This window comes from Gouania willdenowi, chromosome 13, assembly GCF_900634775.1.
Source record: "Gouania willdenowi chromosome 13, fGouWil2.1, whole genome shotgun sequence".
NCBI classification, from domain to species: domain Eukaryota; kingdom Metazoa; phylum Chordata; class Actinopteri; order Blenniiformes; family Gobiesocidae; genus Gouania; species Gouania willdenowi.
Genome location: NC_041056.1, coordinates 4,153,989 through 4,170,914, shown reverse-complemented (window position 1 = coordinate 4,170,914; position 16,926 = coordinate 4,153,989). Strand labels below are relative to the sequence as shown.

At 36.8% G+C, this 16,926-nt stretch overlaps 1 protein-coding gene, 1 long non-coding RNA gene and 1 other non-coding gene across 5 annotated transcripts in view; 1 reads left to right on the top strand and 2 right to left on the bottom strand.

Moving 5' to 3' along the window:
• Window positions 1-400, bottom strand: part of LOC114474230 (uncharacterized) — a 45,318-nt gene extending 44,918 nt beyond the window's left edge. Inside the window, exon 1 of the long non-coding RNA XR_003675353.1 lies at window positions 354-400. This is a non-coding gene — a long non-coding RNA (uncharacterized LOC114474230). The remainder of the gene's footprint in view (window positions 1-353) is intronic.
• Window positions 401-4,883: 4,483 nt separating this feature from the next.
• nek3 (NIMA related kinase 3) lies at window positions 4,884-16,363 on the bottom strand. 3 transcript variants are annotated; one of them, XM_028464550.1, is made up of 13 exons: window positions 16,129-16,363; window positions 14,698-14,791; window positions 14,493-14,590; window positions 14,326-14,409; window positions 12,280-12,347; window positions 12,115-12,201; window positions 11,929-12,043; window positions 10,163-10,372; window positions 9,924-10,023; window positions 8,500-8,679; window positions 6,551-6,676; window positions 5,525-5,642; window positions 4,884-5,061 (listed from the first exon to the last, which is right to left on the bottom strand). In XM_028464550.1, the coding sequence occupies exons 1-13, from the start codon at window positions 16,243-16,245 to the stop codon at window positions 4,992-4,994; spliced, it is 1,467 nt and encodes a 488-aa protein (XP_028320351.1). In that variant the 5' UTR covers window positions 16,246-16,363; the 3' UTR covers window positions 4,884-4,991. The 3 variants fall into 3 exon arrangements, with proteins under 3 accessions (XP_028320351.1, XP_028320352.1, XP_028320353.1); XM_028464551.1 differs by having other exon boundaries at window positions 6,551-6,664; XM_028464552.1 differs by having other exon boundaries at window positions 11,989-12,043.
• On the top strand, window positions 15,391-15,463 carry trnak-uuu (transfer RNA lysine (anticodon UUU)). The gene has a single exon. It is a non-coding gene; the product is annotated as a tRNA-Lys (tRNA).
• Window positions 16,364-16,926: the final 563 nt, after the last annotated feature.

Here is a 16,926-nt window from a genome sequence, read left to right as displayed (position 1 = left end):
CAGTGGTTGAACTTGCTACTTTCCGTTTTAACGAGCTAATGCTAACAAGCTAATGCTAACGAGCAGAAGAAGAGCCTGGTGGTGGACTGTGGACACAGTGAGGACTCATTTAGAACATCTCCATCTGTGTTAAAAACCAAAGTGTTTCCACAAACCGGAACCCAAAGGTAGAATATTTATCAGTTCCCTGTTTGCCTGCTTCTCCATTTTATTTGTTGTCTGCTGGCGCGCGCCGCGTGACGTCACAGACAGTAACGTCATTAAAAGCGCTTTTAAAACACATCCATATAAAGTCTGCCCGTGCTTAAAATCCAATGTGCTATTTTCTTGTATCGATACAATCGATGGATTACCTTATAAAATGATTGTAGATCGATGTGTGTCATCCGGAAGGCCGATTTGCCGAGCACAGATCGATGTGGTTGGATTGTAGGAATATAAATCGATTCATCGATCGAATGGATGAATCGTTCTGCTCTTAGTAGCGGATTTAGATCCACACATGAAAGTGGCCTGGATCGGATTAAAAACAATAATAATACTGTTTGGATTAGCATGAAAAAAAATCAGATATGGGTTAAAAAAATTAATAATAATAAAAAAAAACATCAGACAATGCATTTCAGCTGGAAATCGTTTGCACTTTATTTTCATAAAACATACTGGGCACTTTCATAGATGTATGTGGTTACTTTTACTTTCAGAATCTGTTGTAGAAGCAAAAATTAAACCTTTTTTTAAAAAAATTATTTGACAGTTTGATAAATAATCCACTTCTCTTTGATATTTGTACCTAAATTACAGATAGTTAACATTTGTTTGTTATTGCAAGTTTTTTTAGAAAAAGTTTCATACTTGTAAAGGTTAGAATGTGTAATTATTGATATCGTATTGGGATACTGTATATGCAAATCGTGAATAGTATTGTATCATCAGATTTATGGCAATGCACACCCCTAATATATACACTATACACAACACATAGTATATACAGAAAACACTAAACATGACATTTAAACAGTGTGTGGATGAAGAACAAAGGTCAGTAGTGCAGTTTTTAGTCAGAACACGTGTTTAAATTAACGGTTAGATCAAGCGTGCAAATCAATTGTGATTAGTTTCCAATAGATCAGGGGTCACCAACCTTTTTGAAACTGTGACCCACTTCATAGGTGCTGTATATTCATTAGTTAGAAAAGCACTTCTTAAATACTAAATATTCACGGTTTCAACATGCAACTCTATTTTACTAGCTTCTAACAAACTACTTTAACTGATTGTATGACATGTGACATTTGTAAAAGCTAAAAATTATGTCGTAGTTTCCGAAAATCCACCTTCTTTTAAAAAATATCTTTTATATATACCATATTATGCTGTATATAACATAACACTGACCATACACCAAATGTGCTGCACTTAAAATAAACCTTTAATTCTAAAACTTTATCAGTTGCAGCTGTATTTAATATTTAATAAGTAATATCTGTCATCTGTATTTATCTTTGTGAGTTTGAATCCTGGAAAGTAAATAAGGTTTTAGACGGAGCTCATTGGTGACTATAGAGCCCCTTAGGGCCCCTCACATGGTCCATGTGGGCTACCGTGTTGGTGACCCCTGCAATAGAAGATATGATCCATATTTAAACAATAATAAAGGAAATAGTATGGACTATAAATGAGATTTTTGAACTGTCCATCAAACAAAGTTCTCCTGAATGACCTTGGTATGACCTCTACTGACCCGTAGAGTGGGGTAGGCAACTATTATCACAATAATTTTGTATATTTTTCTGAGTAATTTTGTGTATTTCTGTTGTCGTTTTGTTCATTTTTGTCGTAGTTTTCTGTGTTTTTCTCTTGTCTTTTACTGTATTTTCCTGAAATGTAATTCTTTGTGTTTTTTTAATGTATTTTTGCTCTTGTTTTGTATATTTTTCTATCATTTTGTACATTTACTTTGGGGGTGCAGGATAGAATTAGAGCGAGGGTCCGCTGTAGAGGTTAGTTGGAGCAGGAAAACATCAAAAACAAGCTGGACTGTGAACGTGGATGTCATCTATGTTCTGTGTCAGAGGAAGAGCTAAAGAATTAGCATTTCTGAAATGCCTTTAAGAGTAATATTTGTTTGTCTCACTGTATCTTATAAAAGGCAGCATTAAAGACGACATCACTAAACTGTAGCTGTGACACCGACAGAGGAACATGTCATTACTGAATAAGATATATTTATATATACTGTTTATTAGGGATGTCCTTATACAACTTTTTCTCTTCCGATACAACTATAGATCATAATGATGGAATTAAATAGTGATAACACACATTTTAAAGAATCCCATTTTGTAAATAAGTGGAAAGAAATGGTATTTAGTGCCTCTTGAATAGATATATTTCTATAGTTTTTAATCATTTACAGTAATATCCCTCCTGATATGGACAAAGTCTGTTTTTTTCATTAAACAGCATAATTTTTTTTCTTATTTTGTGTGTTTTTGTTGTCGTTTTTGTGTGTTGTTGGTATTATTTAAATTATTCTCTCTCAGTGTGTGTGTTTTTGGTGTCATGTTTTGTTTCTTATGTCGTTTTTTATGTTATTTTTTTTTAATGTATTTTTCTCTCATTTAGTGTGTCCCAATAGTTGTTTCGTGTGTTGCAGGTACTAGTAAGTATTTTTCTGTCTAAATTCAAGTGTTTTTGGTTTCATTTTTTTGCTTGTTTTTTCATTAATCAGGATATTTTTCTCTTATTTTGTGTGTTTTTGTTGGCGTTTATGTTATTCTCTCTGTGTGTGTGTTTTTGATGTCGTGTTGTTGTTTCCTAAGTGGTTTTGTATGTTTCTCTGTTATTTGTATGTATTTTGTCGTGATTTTGTGTATTCATTTAGTCATTTAGTGTGTCTTGATTGTCGTTTTTGGTGTCATTTAGTGTATTTTGTTGTTATTTGACTGTTGTTTTTATTAATCAGTTTATTTTTCTCTTACTTTGTGTGTTTTTGTTTTTATTTTATGAGTTGCTGGTGATATTTTGAACGATTATAATTTTTAACTAAAAATAAACATTGTAAAACCTTATATTTGTAACGCTTTTATATGTTAATTTTTCTCTCTCTCTCTGAAGTACCTCCTGTAGTGCCATCGCGTAGCCCAAGGGGTACACGTACCCCCATTTGAGAAACAGAGCACAGTATCTGCCTCTGGACCCTTTCCTGTGAGTCACTACTCAGGGTTCAGAACCAGTGGTTGTGTTTTACACTCAGAAAATCAGCATCGTCATGGTTTGTGGACTTTAGATCCCATCAGATGATCATCTTTTAACTCAGACTAAATAGCATTTAAATGATCATATTATAACATATAACATGTTACAGTTTATAATTCCAGGCTCCTGTAACTGTTTTAACGCCACCTAGTGGTAAAGAAACAAACCTCCACAGCAGTGGTGTAAAGTCTACTTGTAGGCAATAGGTGGTTAGGGGACCACATCTGGTACTCAGTAATCTAACAAAACAACCCCACTCAAAAATAACAAGATACAATAATATAAACAAAAGGACAACAAAAATGCACAATATGACAACAGAAATACACAAAATTAACCAGACAGCACATCTAAATATAGACAAAAATTAACATAGTTACAAAACCAGCACAAAAATACACTAAAAGATGAAAAAAACAATGACAAAATGTACAAAGAATACACAAAATATATCAAATGACAACAGAAAAAGATCAGACTAACCAAAAGTTGCACAAGAAAGTTACAAATATACAAAAATAACACATATTTACAAAATGACAACAAAAATATACAGTGAAACAAAAATGATCAAAGAATACACAAAATTACTAGACAATACACAACTTACCCAAAGGAATACACAAAAGGACAACTAAAATACATACCTGAAAAATAAACCAAACCAAAAGTGGCACAAGACAACTAAAGAAACACAAATGACAACAGAAAAACTCACAATTAACCAAAAAACCAGAAAGCACAACTGAAAATAGACAAAAGTTACAAAGAAAGTTACAAAAATACACAAAATGACTCAAAACAACAAAAAAAGTTAACAAAAATACACAAAAAATATCAAATAACAACAGAAAATTAACCAAAATATTTACAAAACAACAACAAAAAACACAAAAGAAATATAAAAAATTATCAAAAATAATACACAAACATATATAAAATGACAAAAAAATTACATCAAATTAACCAAGAGTTGCACAAGAAAGTTGAAGATACACAAAAAAAAAAACAACAGAGAAAAGTGCACAAAAAGATTTACAAAATTACAACAGGAGTACATAAGGTGAACTAAGTTACACGAAAACAACAACAATATTTACAAATGACAACAAAAATACAAAATTACTCCAAAAACACACAATGAAAAAACTACATTAAAGTGAATAAAACCACAAATACACAAGAAAATGACCCTAAAAACAAACAGAAATATTTCCTGTATTAATGCTCAGCTTGGTCATTATTCTTAATGCTGACATGAATGTTGATAACGTGGCCCTCAGATCAGATAATCATCATTTTTCACAGATGTGTTGATTGCTTTTGTCTCAGTGCAGATTAAAAGGCCTAAAAAAACACTAATGACTCGATATGTTTAGTCTACATTTGATCCAACACAGGAAACACACTTCAAAGCTCTACATTGTGTGACCCTGTGGAGAACCCGCTTCTCTGACCATAATATTTCCTGTTTCCCCTCCTCCAACAATCAAAACAGAAGCTTCCAGACCTCCTCAATCCGCAGGGAATGTTATCATTGATAACTCCGACTGCACGTGAGCAGATGCTCCAATCAAAAGCCCAGACGATATCAAAGGAACAATAGCTGTCAGGACCACAAATTCAAAGAGGTTCAAAGGACATTTTACTGTCAAAAAGCATAAATAAATCAGAGCTGTTCAAAACATCTAAGGGAATGAGTTTGGTCAAATAAGAGCATGTTTTAGGCTTCACAGCCGCTCTGAAAGCATTTTCTCAGCTTCGTTCATCCAGTCACATGGAGAGTCTTCCTCAAAGTCACTGTAAAGAGAAAAAAAGAAGAAAACATTGAAGAAAAAGTGGGTCTTTTTACTAAACGAACCAAAAAATGCACAAAATGACTCCAATAATGCACAAAAACACACAATTAAAGAAAATCATACAAAATGACAACATAAATACACAAAATAACAACAAATATATCCAAAAGGACAACAAAATACACAAAATGACTCAAAAAACATACAAAACCACCACATAAAAGCGCAAAATTACTACAATAATGCACAAAACAAACACAAAACCACATCAAATGAAAAGAAGTATAAAAAAACAACAAAATGACTCCAGTAATGCAGAAAACCAGCACAAAAACACACAAAATGAGAGAAAAATTATACAAAATGACAACATAAATACACAAAACAACTCTGAGCGAACAATTCAGGCTTGTTTAATATTTATTCGACTGTTCAATGAATACGAGTGTAACAGGGATTCTTACGTGTCCTCGTCATCCGACCGTGGCTGAAGTCGGTCGTCGTCCACGGTCACTTCTGGCTCTGAGCCATCAGGGTCGTCACCGTGTGATGGAGACAGAGGTCCCAGCAGCGGGTTAGCATCTCAAAAACAAAAACAAATCGCTAATGTTGATGATCCTATCACCACGGGCCTGTACTACGAACCTGGACTTCTTCTTATCGCGCTAACTCCGGGGATTTATTCTGTGTGTCCTGTAATACGTTGCTGGTTAACCTGTGATGGGGCTAAATCACCATGGTAACAGGCTGAACCGCTAACCTGGTCAGGAGTAGTGCGTTCACATTAGATAGTATGAAAAGATTGAGTATGTGAGAAATACCCGGATGTATACTATATGGGGACATTTTTTAAGTATACACGGTGGGTACACTAGTCATACTCAACCGCCCAATGATGCATTGGGAGAATAACGTAAAATGGTCCTGGGACCGGCTTCAAGCTAAAAATCAAACATCCTCTTTTCAAAATAAAAGCATCTCGTCTTCCATTATTTTTGTAACGCTTTTGTCAGTAGCATAATCCGAAAATCTCCAAAACCTTGGAATTAAGTGTATACGTGAATTTTATGGTTATTGGTTACTTTCTCACTTAAAAGGCTTTAATCTTGGGAAACTTGGAAGTATACTTCAGTGGGAACGCTCATCATCCTAATCACTAGTTTAAGCATTAACACTCATCAATTCCTGCCTGTGTTCTTTCCTTCCTGCTTTTCTGCAACAACAGTGTTGTTTTTGGTCTGAATTATGGATTTTCATTATTCATATTTTGAAAGAATTATTCCTCAATTGTGACTTAAAGTTGCTCTGCATAGTTTCCCCCGTGATTGTGATTGGTCTGGCGCTGTAATCTCCGCCCCTTTCATGTGAACGCACATGTAGCCTGTCTGAAATCACCTGTGCTAAATGAATGTGTTGATATCCTGCTTCGTAGTACAGCTGTTATAAGTAGTACAGGCCCCACATGTTTAGGTCTGTCTCACTCTCTGTACCTGCTTTCCTAATTAAGAAGGTGCTGGAGTCCCTGCTGAGTCGGGCCTTTTCCAGCAGACTGAGGAGCCTCTCTGGTGGGTTCCTGTCCCATCGTCTCCTCTGTCGTGCCTCCTCTGGAGAACACGCTGATGAAAAAGCTGATGAGTGCCTCTACTACTGTGTATGTTTTAGGACCTGCTCAGGTCAGGTATCAGGAAAACCTCAGATCAAACAGACTCATGACTCAGCAAAACCTCCGCCAAACCAAACACCATCAGATGACACGTCCTCAGGCCTTAAAACACAACATATGACGTTGTATTTTGAAGAAACCAGAAATACACGACATCATCAATATGTGCTGCTTCAGATAGGAGAGAAAGTTGAAAGCTGTTATTTTATATGTTCTATTTTTAAAGGTTAAGATGTATCACCGTTTAATTTAACTATGTATTTATTAATCAAACAATACGTTGAAATATCTTCCATCCATCCATCCATCCATCTTCTTTCGCTTTATCCGGGGCCGGGTCGCGGAGGCAGCAGTCTCAGCAGAGATGCCCAGACCTCCTGATCCTCGCACACCTCCTCCAGCCGTTCTGGGGGAACCCCGAGGCGACACCAGGCCAGCTCAGAGACATAGTCCCTCCAGCATGTCTTGGGCCTTCCACGAGGCCTCTTCCCAATAGGACATGCCTGAAACACCTCCCGAGGGAGGCGACCAGGAGGCATCCGAAACAGATGCCCGAGCCACCTCAGCTGGCTCCTTTCGACGTGAAGGAGCAACGACTCTACTCTGAGCTCCTCCCGGGTGACTGAGCTTCTCACCCTATCTCGAAGGGTGCGCCCAGCCACCCTGCGAAGGAAACTCATTTCGGCCGCCTGTATCCGAGATCTTGTCCTTTTGGTCAATACCCAAATCTCATGACCATAGGTGAGGGTAGGAATGTAGATCGATCGGTAAATTGAGAGCTTTGCCCCCCGACTCAGCTCCCTCTTCACCACAACAGTCCGATACAGCGACCGCATCACTGCTGACGCCGCACCGATCCGTCTATCGATCTCACGCTCCATCCTACCCTCACTCGTGAACAAGACCCCGAGATACTTGAACTCCTCCACTTGAGGCAAGGACTTTCCACCGACCCAGAGAGGGGAAGCCACCTTTTTCCGGTGGAGAACCATGGCCTCAGATTTGGAGGTGCTGATCCTCATCCCGGCCGCTTCACACTCGGCTGCAAACCGCCCCAGTGCATGCTGAAGGTCCTGATTTGAGGAAGCCAACAGAACAACATCATCTGCAAACAGCAGAGATGAAATCCTGAGGTTCCCAAATCGGACCCCCTCCGGTCCCTGGCTGCACCTAGAAATTCTGTCCATAAAAGTAATGAACAGAACCGGTGACAAAGGGCAGCCCTGGCGGAGACCAACATGCACTGGGAACAGGTCTGACTTACTGTCGGCAATGCAAACCAGACTCCTGCTGCGGTCATACAGGGAACGGACAGCCCTTAGCAAAGGGCCCCGGACCCCCCACAGGGCACCACGAGGGACACGGTCGAAAGCCTTCTCCAGATCCACAAAGCACATGTGGACTGGTTCGGCGAACTCCCACGAACCCTCGAGCACCCGATGAAGGGTATAGAGCTGGTCCAGTGTGCCGCGACCGGGACGAAAACCGCATTGTTCCTCCTGAATCCGAGGTTCAAGGTTAACTTTTAAAAAATAAAAGGAAAGAACGGCTTTTCATCTTAGTTTGCCATGTGTACTTCCGTTTTCCTTCAAAATAAAATGGCATGTTGTGTTTTACAGCCTGAGGAACTTTCTTCAGATGAAGGTTTTGCTGAGTCATGAGTCCATTTTGTCTGATAAATGTCCCTGATACCCGATTCCTCACTCTGAGACCTGAGGATGTCCTAAATTGTACCCCGTACTCTACAGTTTGAGTAAAAGTGCAAAGCCGCCATACTTTTGTCAGTAGATGTGTTTGTTGTGGAGGTGTTGTGGTGATCAGCTGACTCCACGCTGTCAGACGACATCGGGCTGGTGTTCGCCAACATCTGCAGAACAGACTCAGACGCCTCCTTCGCCCACTGCTTTCTTGGACCGAACATTTGGACGTCGCCACCGCTTTGAGTCATCACCACATCTAAGGTAGCCACATAGATAGATAGATAGATAGATAGATAGATAGATAGATAGATAGATAGATAGATAGATAGATGAGCCTCTAATAAATAAGCCCATATAATGTAACCTTCCTCTTGTGTTAGCATCTATTATAATAACGTGTCAGTTTTGAACCATGTCTTAAATCAGCTGTAAAATACACTAAAAAATATTATCTATCATCTAATTAGTTTTTCATCTCTTGGTTACCCTGTTAAGCTTCCTAATCAATAAAAATATTGGTATTAATATTTTTGGTGGGGGTCTATATACCCTTCAATTTAATTTTTCTTTATGGTAAAATTCTCTCAAAGAGAAGTGACAGGTAGTGGGAGAAGTTGATGTGAAACACAATGTATTAAAGGCGCAGTCTGCAACTCTTATAAAAGTGTATTTTTGTCATATTTAATAAAGCTGTCACTATGTAAGAACTCATTGAGCCCCGCCCCCTGCTGCTCCTGCAGCCTTTGGCAGATTGCCGGAATGCACCGCGACCGAGCAAAAAGAACCAATCAGAGCCAGGATTGTATTTGATGGGCTGTCTGACAGCTGTTGCTCACAGGCCCCGCCCCTTTCCCGGGCTGGAGCGCCATCTTTTTTTTACAGTGTATGGTCTGGAGGAGTAGAAGATGTAATAATTTACATTATGTTTGATTTGTAATTGTTACACTAGAACTCTGTAGTGCATGTGTTGTTTGTGTGTGTGCACAGCAGCCTCCGTGTGGCTGCTGTAAGTGACACTGTGTTGTTGTTGCTGTTGAGGTGTGTGCACATTGAGGTAGAGAAGCGCTGCAGTAATATGCTTTTAACAGAGCATGTTATATTACTGTGATGTTGCTGTTGGACTAACGTTAGCTTGTTAGCTCCTCTGAGGGAGGGACTTTGGAAAGTTTGGAGGCAGGGCAAGAGAGCAGCGGGCAGAGAGGGATGTGAGAGTTGCGGACTGCACCTTTAAGTCTTAACCACGCTAGTGTGAGCCATACAACTGTAACATGGTTCCACAGGTTTGTGTTTAATTAAATTGTAATGTAAATTTTTTGTAGAAATTCTATGAAATTCCATAGAAATTTCTATAGAATTACAATTACAAAGTCAATTATCTGAACTCAATTACAATTAAAATTATAATTATGCCATAATTGTAATTAATTATCAATTACACGATTGCAATTACAATTGACCCCACCTCTGGATACAGTAATAAAAATAATCTTTTTTTTTTACCTTCCATTGTGTTGATTAAACTCTTCTGTCCCAGTAGACTGACAACCTTCGGGCCCTCTTCTCTGTCCCAGTGACCCCTCCGCCTGCTCCGAGCCACAGCCTGGAAAACATCCAGTCGTGATGTAAATCAAACACAGCTGAGCTCAGAGGACATGTGAACTAACAGCAGCTGGTCAAAGGTTCAATTCCTTCACCAGGTCACAACAGCTGGGTAAAGTAGAGACCCAGACTGGTTTTACCTGGGTGGTGGGGGGTGGCAGGTGTGCGCGTAGGAGTCTGGACACACGGTGACAGGTGAGGAGGGTGTGCAGCGACGGCCGGTCTTTGGGGTTTGTCTTGAACATCTGTTTGAGCAGATGTTGCAGCTCGTAGGGGAGGTGTTTTGGGAGCGGCGGATACGAACCCCGACACACCTTCAGGATCAGATTCTTCCAGCTGGAGGCCTGAAACTAAAACATTAAAACTGGCTCTCAACTGGTTTATGATTAACAAGAACCACCATCGACTCCTGATAAAAAGCCTGGACTAAAGATCCAATACACTATAACAGTGCATCTATTTAATGATACAATACAAAGACTTAAAGTTGGTTTTTAACCTTATCAGATGCTAAATATTGAATATTTGTATGTATTATTGTTATCATAATAATAATAATAATAAATGACCAAAAATGTAAAAAAAAAAAATAATAATAATAACAATTTAAAAATACTTAGTTGTTTTTTAACCTTATCAGATATTATATATTTGAAATATTTGTATAAAAAATAAATACAATAACAACAATAATAAATGATAAAAAATATATATATTTGATGCCAAATACAGATTTTTTAAAAAAACTATTTGTATTTATTATTATTATTATTATTATTATTATTATTATTATTATTATTATTATTATTATTATTAATTATCATTAAAAAATTCTAAAAAAAAATTACTTAAAGTTGGTTTTTAACCTTATCTGATGCTAAATATAGATTTTTTGGAAATATTTGTATTTATTATTATTATTACTATATAATAATAATAATAATAATAATAATAATAATAATAATAATAATAATAACAATAAAAAGTATGTTTAAAAATACAATATCAATAAAAAAAGTACATCTAAAAAAATACAATAACAATAAAAATGACTTAAAGTTGGTTTTTAACCTTATCAGATGTTAAATATTGAAATATTTGAAACTGTTGTATTAAAAAAATAAATAAATACAGTTTTGGGCGACCGTGGCTCAGGTGGTAGAAGGTTGTCTTCTGATCGAAAGGTTGGGGGTTCGATCCCAGTACTTGACTATGTGTCGAAGTGTCCTTGGGCAAGACACTGAACCCTAAGTTGCTCCCAGTGGTCGACTAGCACCTTGCATGGCAGTCCTGTCCCACTGGTGTGTGAATGTGAGAGTGATTGGGTGAATGAGCAGATATGTAAAGCGCTCTGAGACTGCTTCAGTGTGGGGATAAAGCGCTATATAAAATCAAGTCCATTTACCATTTTTAACCTTATCACCACCTGATCAGCCCTGCCCTGTCTCTGTGTTTTAGCTTCACTGTTATTGTGGTTTTATATTATGCACAGTTGTGGTTTTAATATGCACTGTAAAGTGACCATGGGTGACCTGAAATAAAATGTATTATTATTATTATAAATAAAATAGATATTAGATAGAATGAAAGTAGTATTTAAGGTTAAAATGTAATGATCATTCTTCTTCAAAACACATAAAAACCACCTTAAATGTGCAATCACATATTTGTTCTGTAAGTGAAAAAAAAAAGAAATATGCTCATAGTTGTCCTCTAAGGGGGCGCAACCCCCAGTTTGGGAACCACTGATTGAAAGATAAGCACTAAATTACACCTCCCACCTGCTGCCTTAACAAGTTCCCTTTACAGTTAAAGTAAAACCCCATTTTTTAAACTACTTAATACCTGCAACCCACTTTTGGGTCCGAACCCATGAGTTGAGAACAAATGCTTTATGGCACATTACATAGGAATGCATCGTCAACAGTGTTTGAGAGTGTTTTGAGGTCAAATCCAGGGCGAGTACCGGGTGTCGAAGGGTGCAGAGCTCGTAGAGGACGCAGCCCAGAGACCAGACGTCACTGCACAATAGAGAGATGTGAACTTTATATACACATTGTATATAAATGTTTTCTATTTAAAATGGTCTTACCTTTTGTTATTGTAGGGTTTATTCTCCCAGATTTCTGGTGCCACATAATACGGTGTCCCTACGTAGGTGTGAGCATAAGCCTTCGGGCTTTAAACAAATGACATTTTGAGTTTTTCAAATGTGTGAAAATGCGACATTTAAATTAGAACGTAATGATGGTTTTACCTGTTCAGAACACACGCTGAGCCAAAGTCCCCGAGCTTGATGGTCCCATTATCGGTCAGGAAAATGTTCTGAATGGAGAAAAAATAAGGTGATTAAATAAAAACAAAAAAAGAGCAGCCAGTGACGAGAAAATAAAGTTTTACGATTAGTGACAATGGCCCTCATTTATCAACCAGGGTTGGGGTCAATTATAATTGTTATCACGTAATTGATAATCAAATACAATTATGACGTAATTATAATTAGAAAAATCTGTTGCTGTCGTAATCGTAATTAAATTGTATTTGAGTTCAGATGATTGACTTTGTAATTGCCATGAAAATTCTATAAAAATTGTCAATTATAATTTAACACAAAACTGGGGAACCATGTTACAGTTCTATGTACAGTTTTACACATGTAGTTAAACAATTATTAAAATATGTTTAATATCATGCTTTCCCACATTTTAGCATTTAAAATAATATTAAAACCTATATTTTCAATGATTAGGAAGCCTAACAAGGGTTAGAGTAACCCTAACCCTAACCCTAACCCACATTAGATGATAGATATTTGTTTTTAGTGTATTTCACAGCTGATTTAGGACCTGTTATCATCAGAGATGCTAACAGAAAGCTAACACAAGAGGAAAGTTAACTTGTATTATATTATGTATGTCAGGCTCAGTAATTGTGATTAATTGTAATTGAACTTTAGTAATTGAGAACGTAAGTCGTATTTAATCAGTAATGTGATTTATTGAAGGTGAAATTGGCTGAAGGCATAATAAACACAGACAAGGGGCAACATTTAAGTCATTTTTAAGGCTTTTCTCAAGAGTTTTGATTGTAAATTTCTTTTAATGTGACATTTATTCCCTAAAGCTTGTGCACTGAAGCCGATATAAACGTTATATCTGTGCGTCTCTCCAGGATCTCTGCTGTGAAGTTTTTCTCCTTGCACACAGGGGGGCAGACGTCACCTGCTCAGTAGCGGATCCTCTTCCACAGAGCGTTTAAATGAGCTTCTTTAATCCACCTCAGATGTGAGGAAAAGCTTCTTTTCTTGTTTGACCTCAGTGGGCGGGGCCTCCGAAACAGGAGGGCGCAACAAGTCAATGACGATTGAATTCAGCCGTCGGATTTATCAACACCTGATCATTTGAACGCTGTGAACTGAAATTTGCACCAGTTTTCACGCAAGGTTGATAAATGAGGACCAAAGTGTTTGATTCCACCCTCTCGCAGGCATTTGATCAATATCATCATGAATCAAGAATTAAAAGTCCTGCGTCCAGGGTACCGGGTTATGAAAATCACAAACATAAGTGTATATGTTAGATATATTATGAGTATTAATGTGCTTGTGTTAGCTATATTATGAATATTAATGTGCATTGATACAACTAAATATATGACCAAAACCAACTACAAGTAAACCACCATGCAGATATGTTCCAGTACCAGACAGCATTCTACAGAGGACTACTAACAGACCAAGCACCCATACTACTGCTATACTATAAGTTGGTACATTTTCAACTGGAAAGAGGTAAACTGATAATGATGCTCAATTCTTTGTCATCATTACCATGGATACCAGATTTCAACTTGTAAATGCATCATTCAAACAAAAACTAGGTGAGAAAATACATCATGCTTTGAAAAGTGCTACAAAATAGACAGAACAAAGCCACAATTACACTAATATAATGCACCAAAAGCCACCATATAGCATCATTTTTGACAAATTTTACAGTGGGGGGGGGCATGCCTCTCGACCCATCTAGGTGTCACGAGTCATTTTTTCTGGGCATCTCTGTAAGGTGCCAAATGCTTATGTACGTAACTTAATAATAATAATAATAATAATAATAATAATAATAATAATAATAAATACAAATAAAATTAAGTATATATTTACATACAGTATGTAAACAGATTTTTATTATGTATGTTTTAGGATAGAGGCAGGTCAGCAGCCAGATACTCTGAGAAGTGGTGAAAAAGAGTCTGATTATTGTAACTCCTCTAAATCTGATCAGTGAATGCATCTCAATCATACCTTGGACTTCAAATCTCTATGCAAAACCCGCATGTCGTGGATGTACATTGCTCCTGCACACATTTGAGTAAACCACCTCAAGATCTGCAAAATAATACCAACAAGTATTATACAAATAAAGAAAATAAACACCAACATAATAATATCATGAATCAGGCTCTGTGTACGTCATCCAGAGTGAAACAGGTTGTTTTCTGTTGCTGAATCCTCCGCAGCAGATCACCACCCCTACAGTATTCCATAACGATGCACAGCAGGTGGTCAGCTGCACAAATGACACATCCACATTTATTCCAATCTGGCAACTTTGTCTTCTGTGCGTGTGATACTTTTTTGAAGCCATTAATGTGGTGGGATTATGATTATTATTACCTTCAAACGCTTCCCTGAAGGCCACGATGTGAGGATGTTTCATCCTGGACAGCAGCACAGCTTCTCTTCGGGAACTCAGCGATTTAGATTGATTCTATAGAGTTATGCAAATGTAAACAACGATAAATAAACAATACAATACAAGGCTATCCATTCTTCCCATTTCCTTGGTCGCGCAATCCGAGCTTCAACGTAATGCTGCGAGTCTTCTGGCATGAACGCTAAAGGCTTGTAGGAGACGGTGTGTGGAGGTAGATTTATGTCTTTATTATTCAATAAAAAAATTAAAAAAACTTTTCAATAAAAAAAAAAAAAAAACAGCTTCAGAGAAAGAAAGTGTTCAAATGCAAAAAAATATTTGAGCCCCAAAAAATTACATTTGAACACTTTTTTGTTTTGTTCTTTGATTGAAAATATTTATTTTGGATTGAAGTAAACTTTTTTCAAAACCAAAACCAACTACAAGTAAACCACCATGCAGATATGTTCCAGTACCAGACAGCATTCTACAGAGGACTACTAACAGACCAAGCACCCATACTACTGCTATACTAGAAGTTGTACTATTTAGCTATACTTAAAGTCTACCTTTAAGTTTGACACATGAACTAATTCCTCCCCTCAAAACTCAGGTGGGCGTGACTTGAGAGCATACAGTTTCCCATCATGACGTCATCTGAACATGTACTCAGAGCCCGGATAGCTCAGTCGGTAGAGCATCAGACTTTTAATCTGAGGGTCCAGGGTTCAAGTCCCTGTTCGGGCGAATGACCTTTTAAGCACAAGTCTGTCACAAATCAAACTAGATATACTGGATAAAATCGATCAACTTTCAAAAATTAATATAAAGTCAAGAGAATAAAAAACTATACTGAAATGTTACTACAGCCAATTAAAGTAATCTCAGATTAAAAATCTCTCTCTCAAAAAAAAAAAAGCATTGTTAAAGTCCAATCACAAATTTTCCCAAATTAATGTAGAGCAGACATAGGCAACTGGGGTCAAAGGTGACCCTTGATCTAATTTTGTTTAGCCCCCAAAACAAATCCCCAGAAATTGTATTTCAAGAAGTTGGAATGAATACAAAGCCCAATTTAATACACAAAATACCTCCCAAAACACACATCGACAGCAAATTACACAAAAATATACAAAATGACCTTTTAGACAGACACAACAACCACTTAAATAAGCAAAATGACTATGAAAACACAAAAAAACAACAACAAAAATACAGAGTGACCCCCAAAACACACACATCGACAACATAAATGCAGAAAACCACAGACACAACGTTGATAATGTGGCCCTCGGATCAGATACAATCACCTTTTTTGTGATAGAGTTGCCCATCCCTGCTATAGAGTGTTAGTCAATATACAGACAACATATTAATTTAGTTTTGTTTATGTTGTTAATGTTTACACATACCTTTGGCAGCTGGATTTCCTTCACCACATACTCCTGTAGAGTGTTTTTACACCGCACTAACACAGCACGACCAAAAGAGCCTTCCCCGATTACTTTAAGCTCTGAATAGCCTTCCATTGATATACTTTATTATTTACTGCTGATGTTATTGCTTCACTATTAAACACTGGAATATAAGGCGCACAATGAAATCACTGTGAGAGCCTCCTCTACGCGCCGAGCACCTACTTCCGTGTTATTGTGTGACGCAATGATAACGTATTACACGAGTAATGCTTAGTTTGAACGCTAGGTGGCACCAAAAAGGCACAAATGATTTTTATTTTATTGTTTTTTTTTTTTTTTTTTTTTTTTTTAATTGGGAAATAGAGAATCAGAACCAAAAATACTTTATTTGATCACATGGGTTAAGTTTGTTAAAGAGGCTCGAGAAATATTATAAATGAAAGGGAAAAACAACAACAAATAAATAAATAAAGGAAAGAAAATAAAAAAAGAAAACGCACATATTTTAATATAAGACTGGTAATTAAATAATGATTAAATACAAGTGTATTACATTTCATATATATATATATATATAGTAAAAACTATCACATTGTTTTGTTAATTTTGATTAGTATTGGGGTTTTATTGTTTTGTATTTTGTACACTGTAGTATTATTATTATTGTATATTTGTACATACTCTATTTATATTACTGTTTGTATTTTCTATTTTTATTGTTTTCATTTTATCTGCTCCCTGTTCATTGTGCTTTTGGTTGTATTTTATGCAAAGAAATAAATAAAGACATGA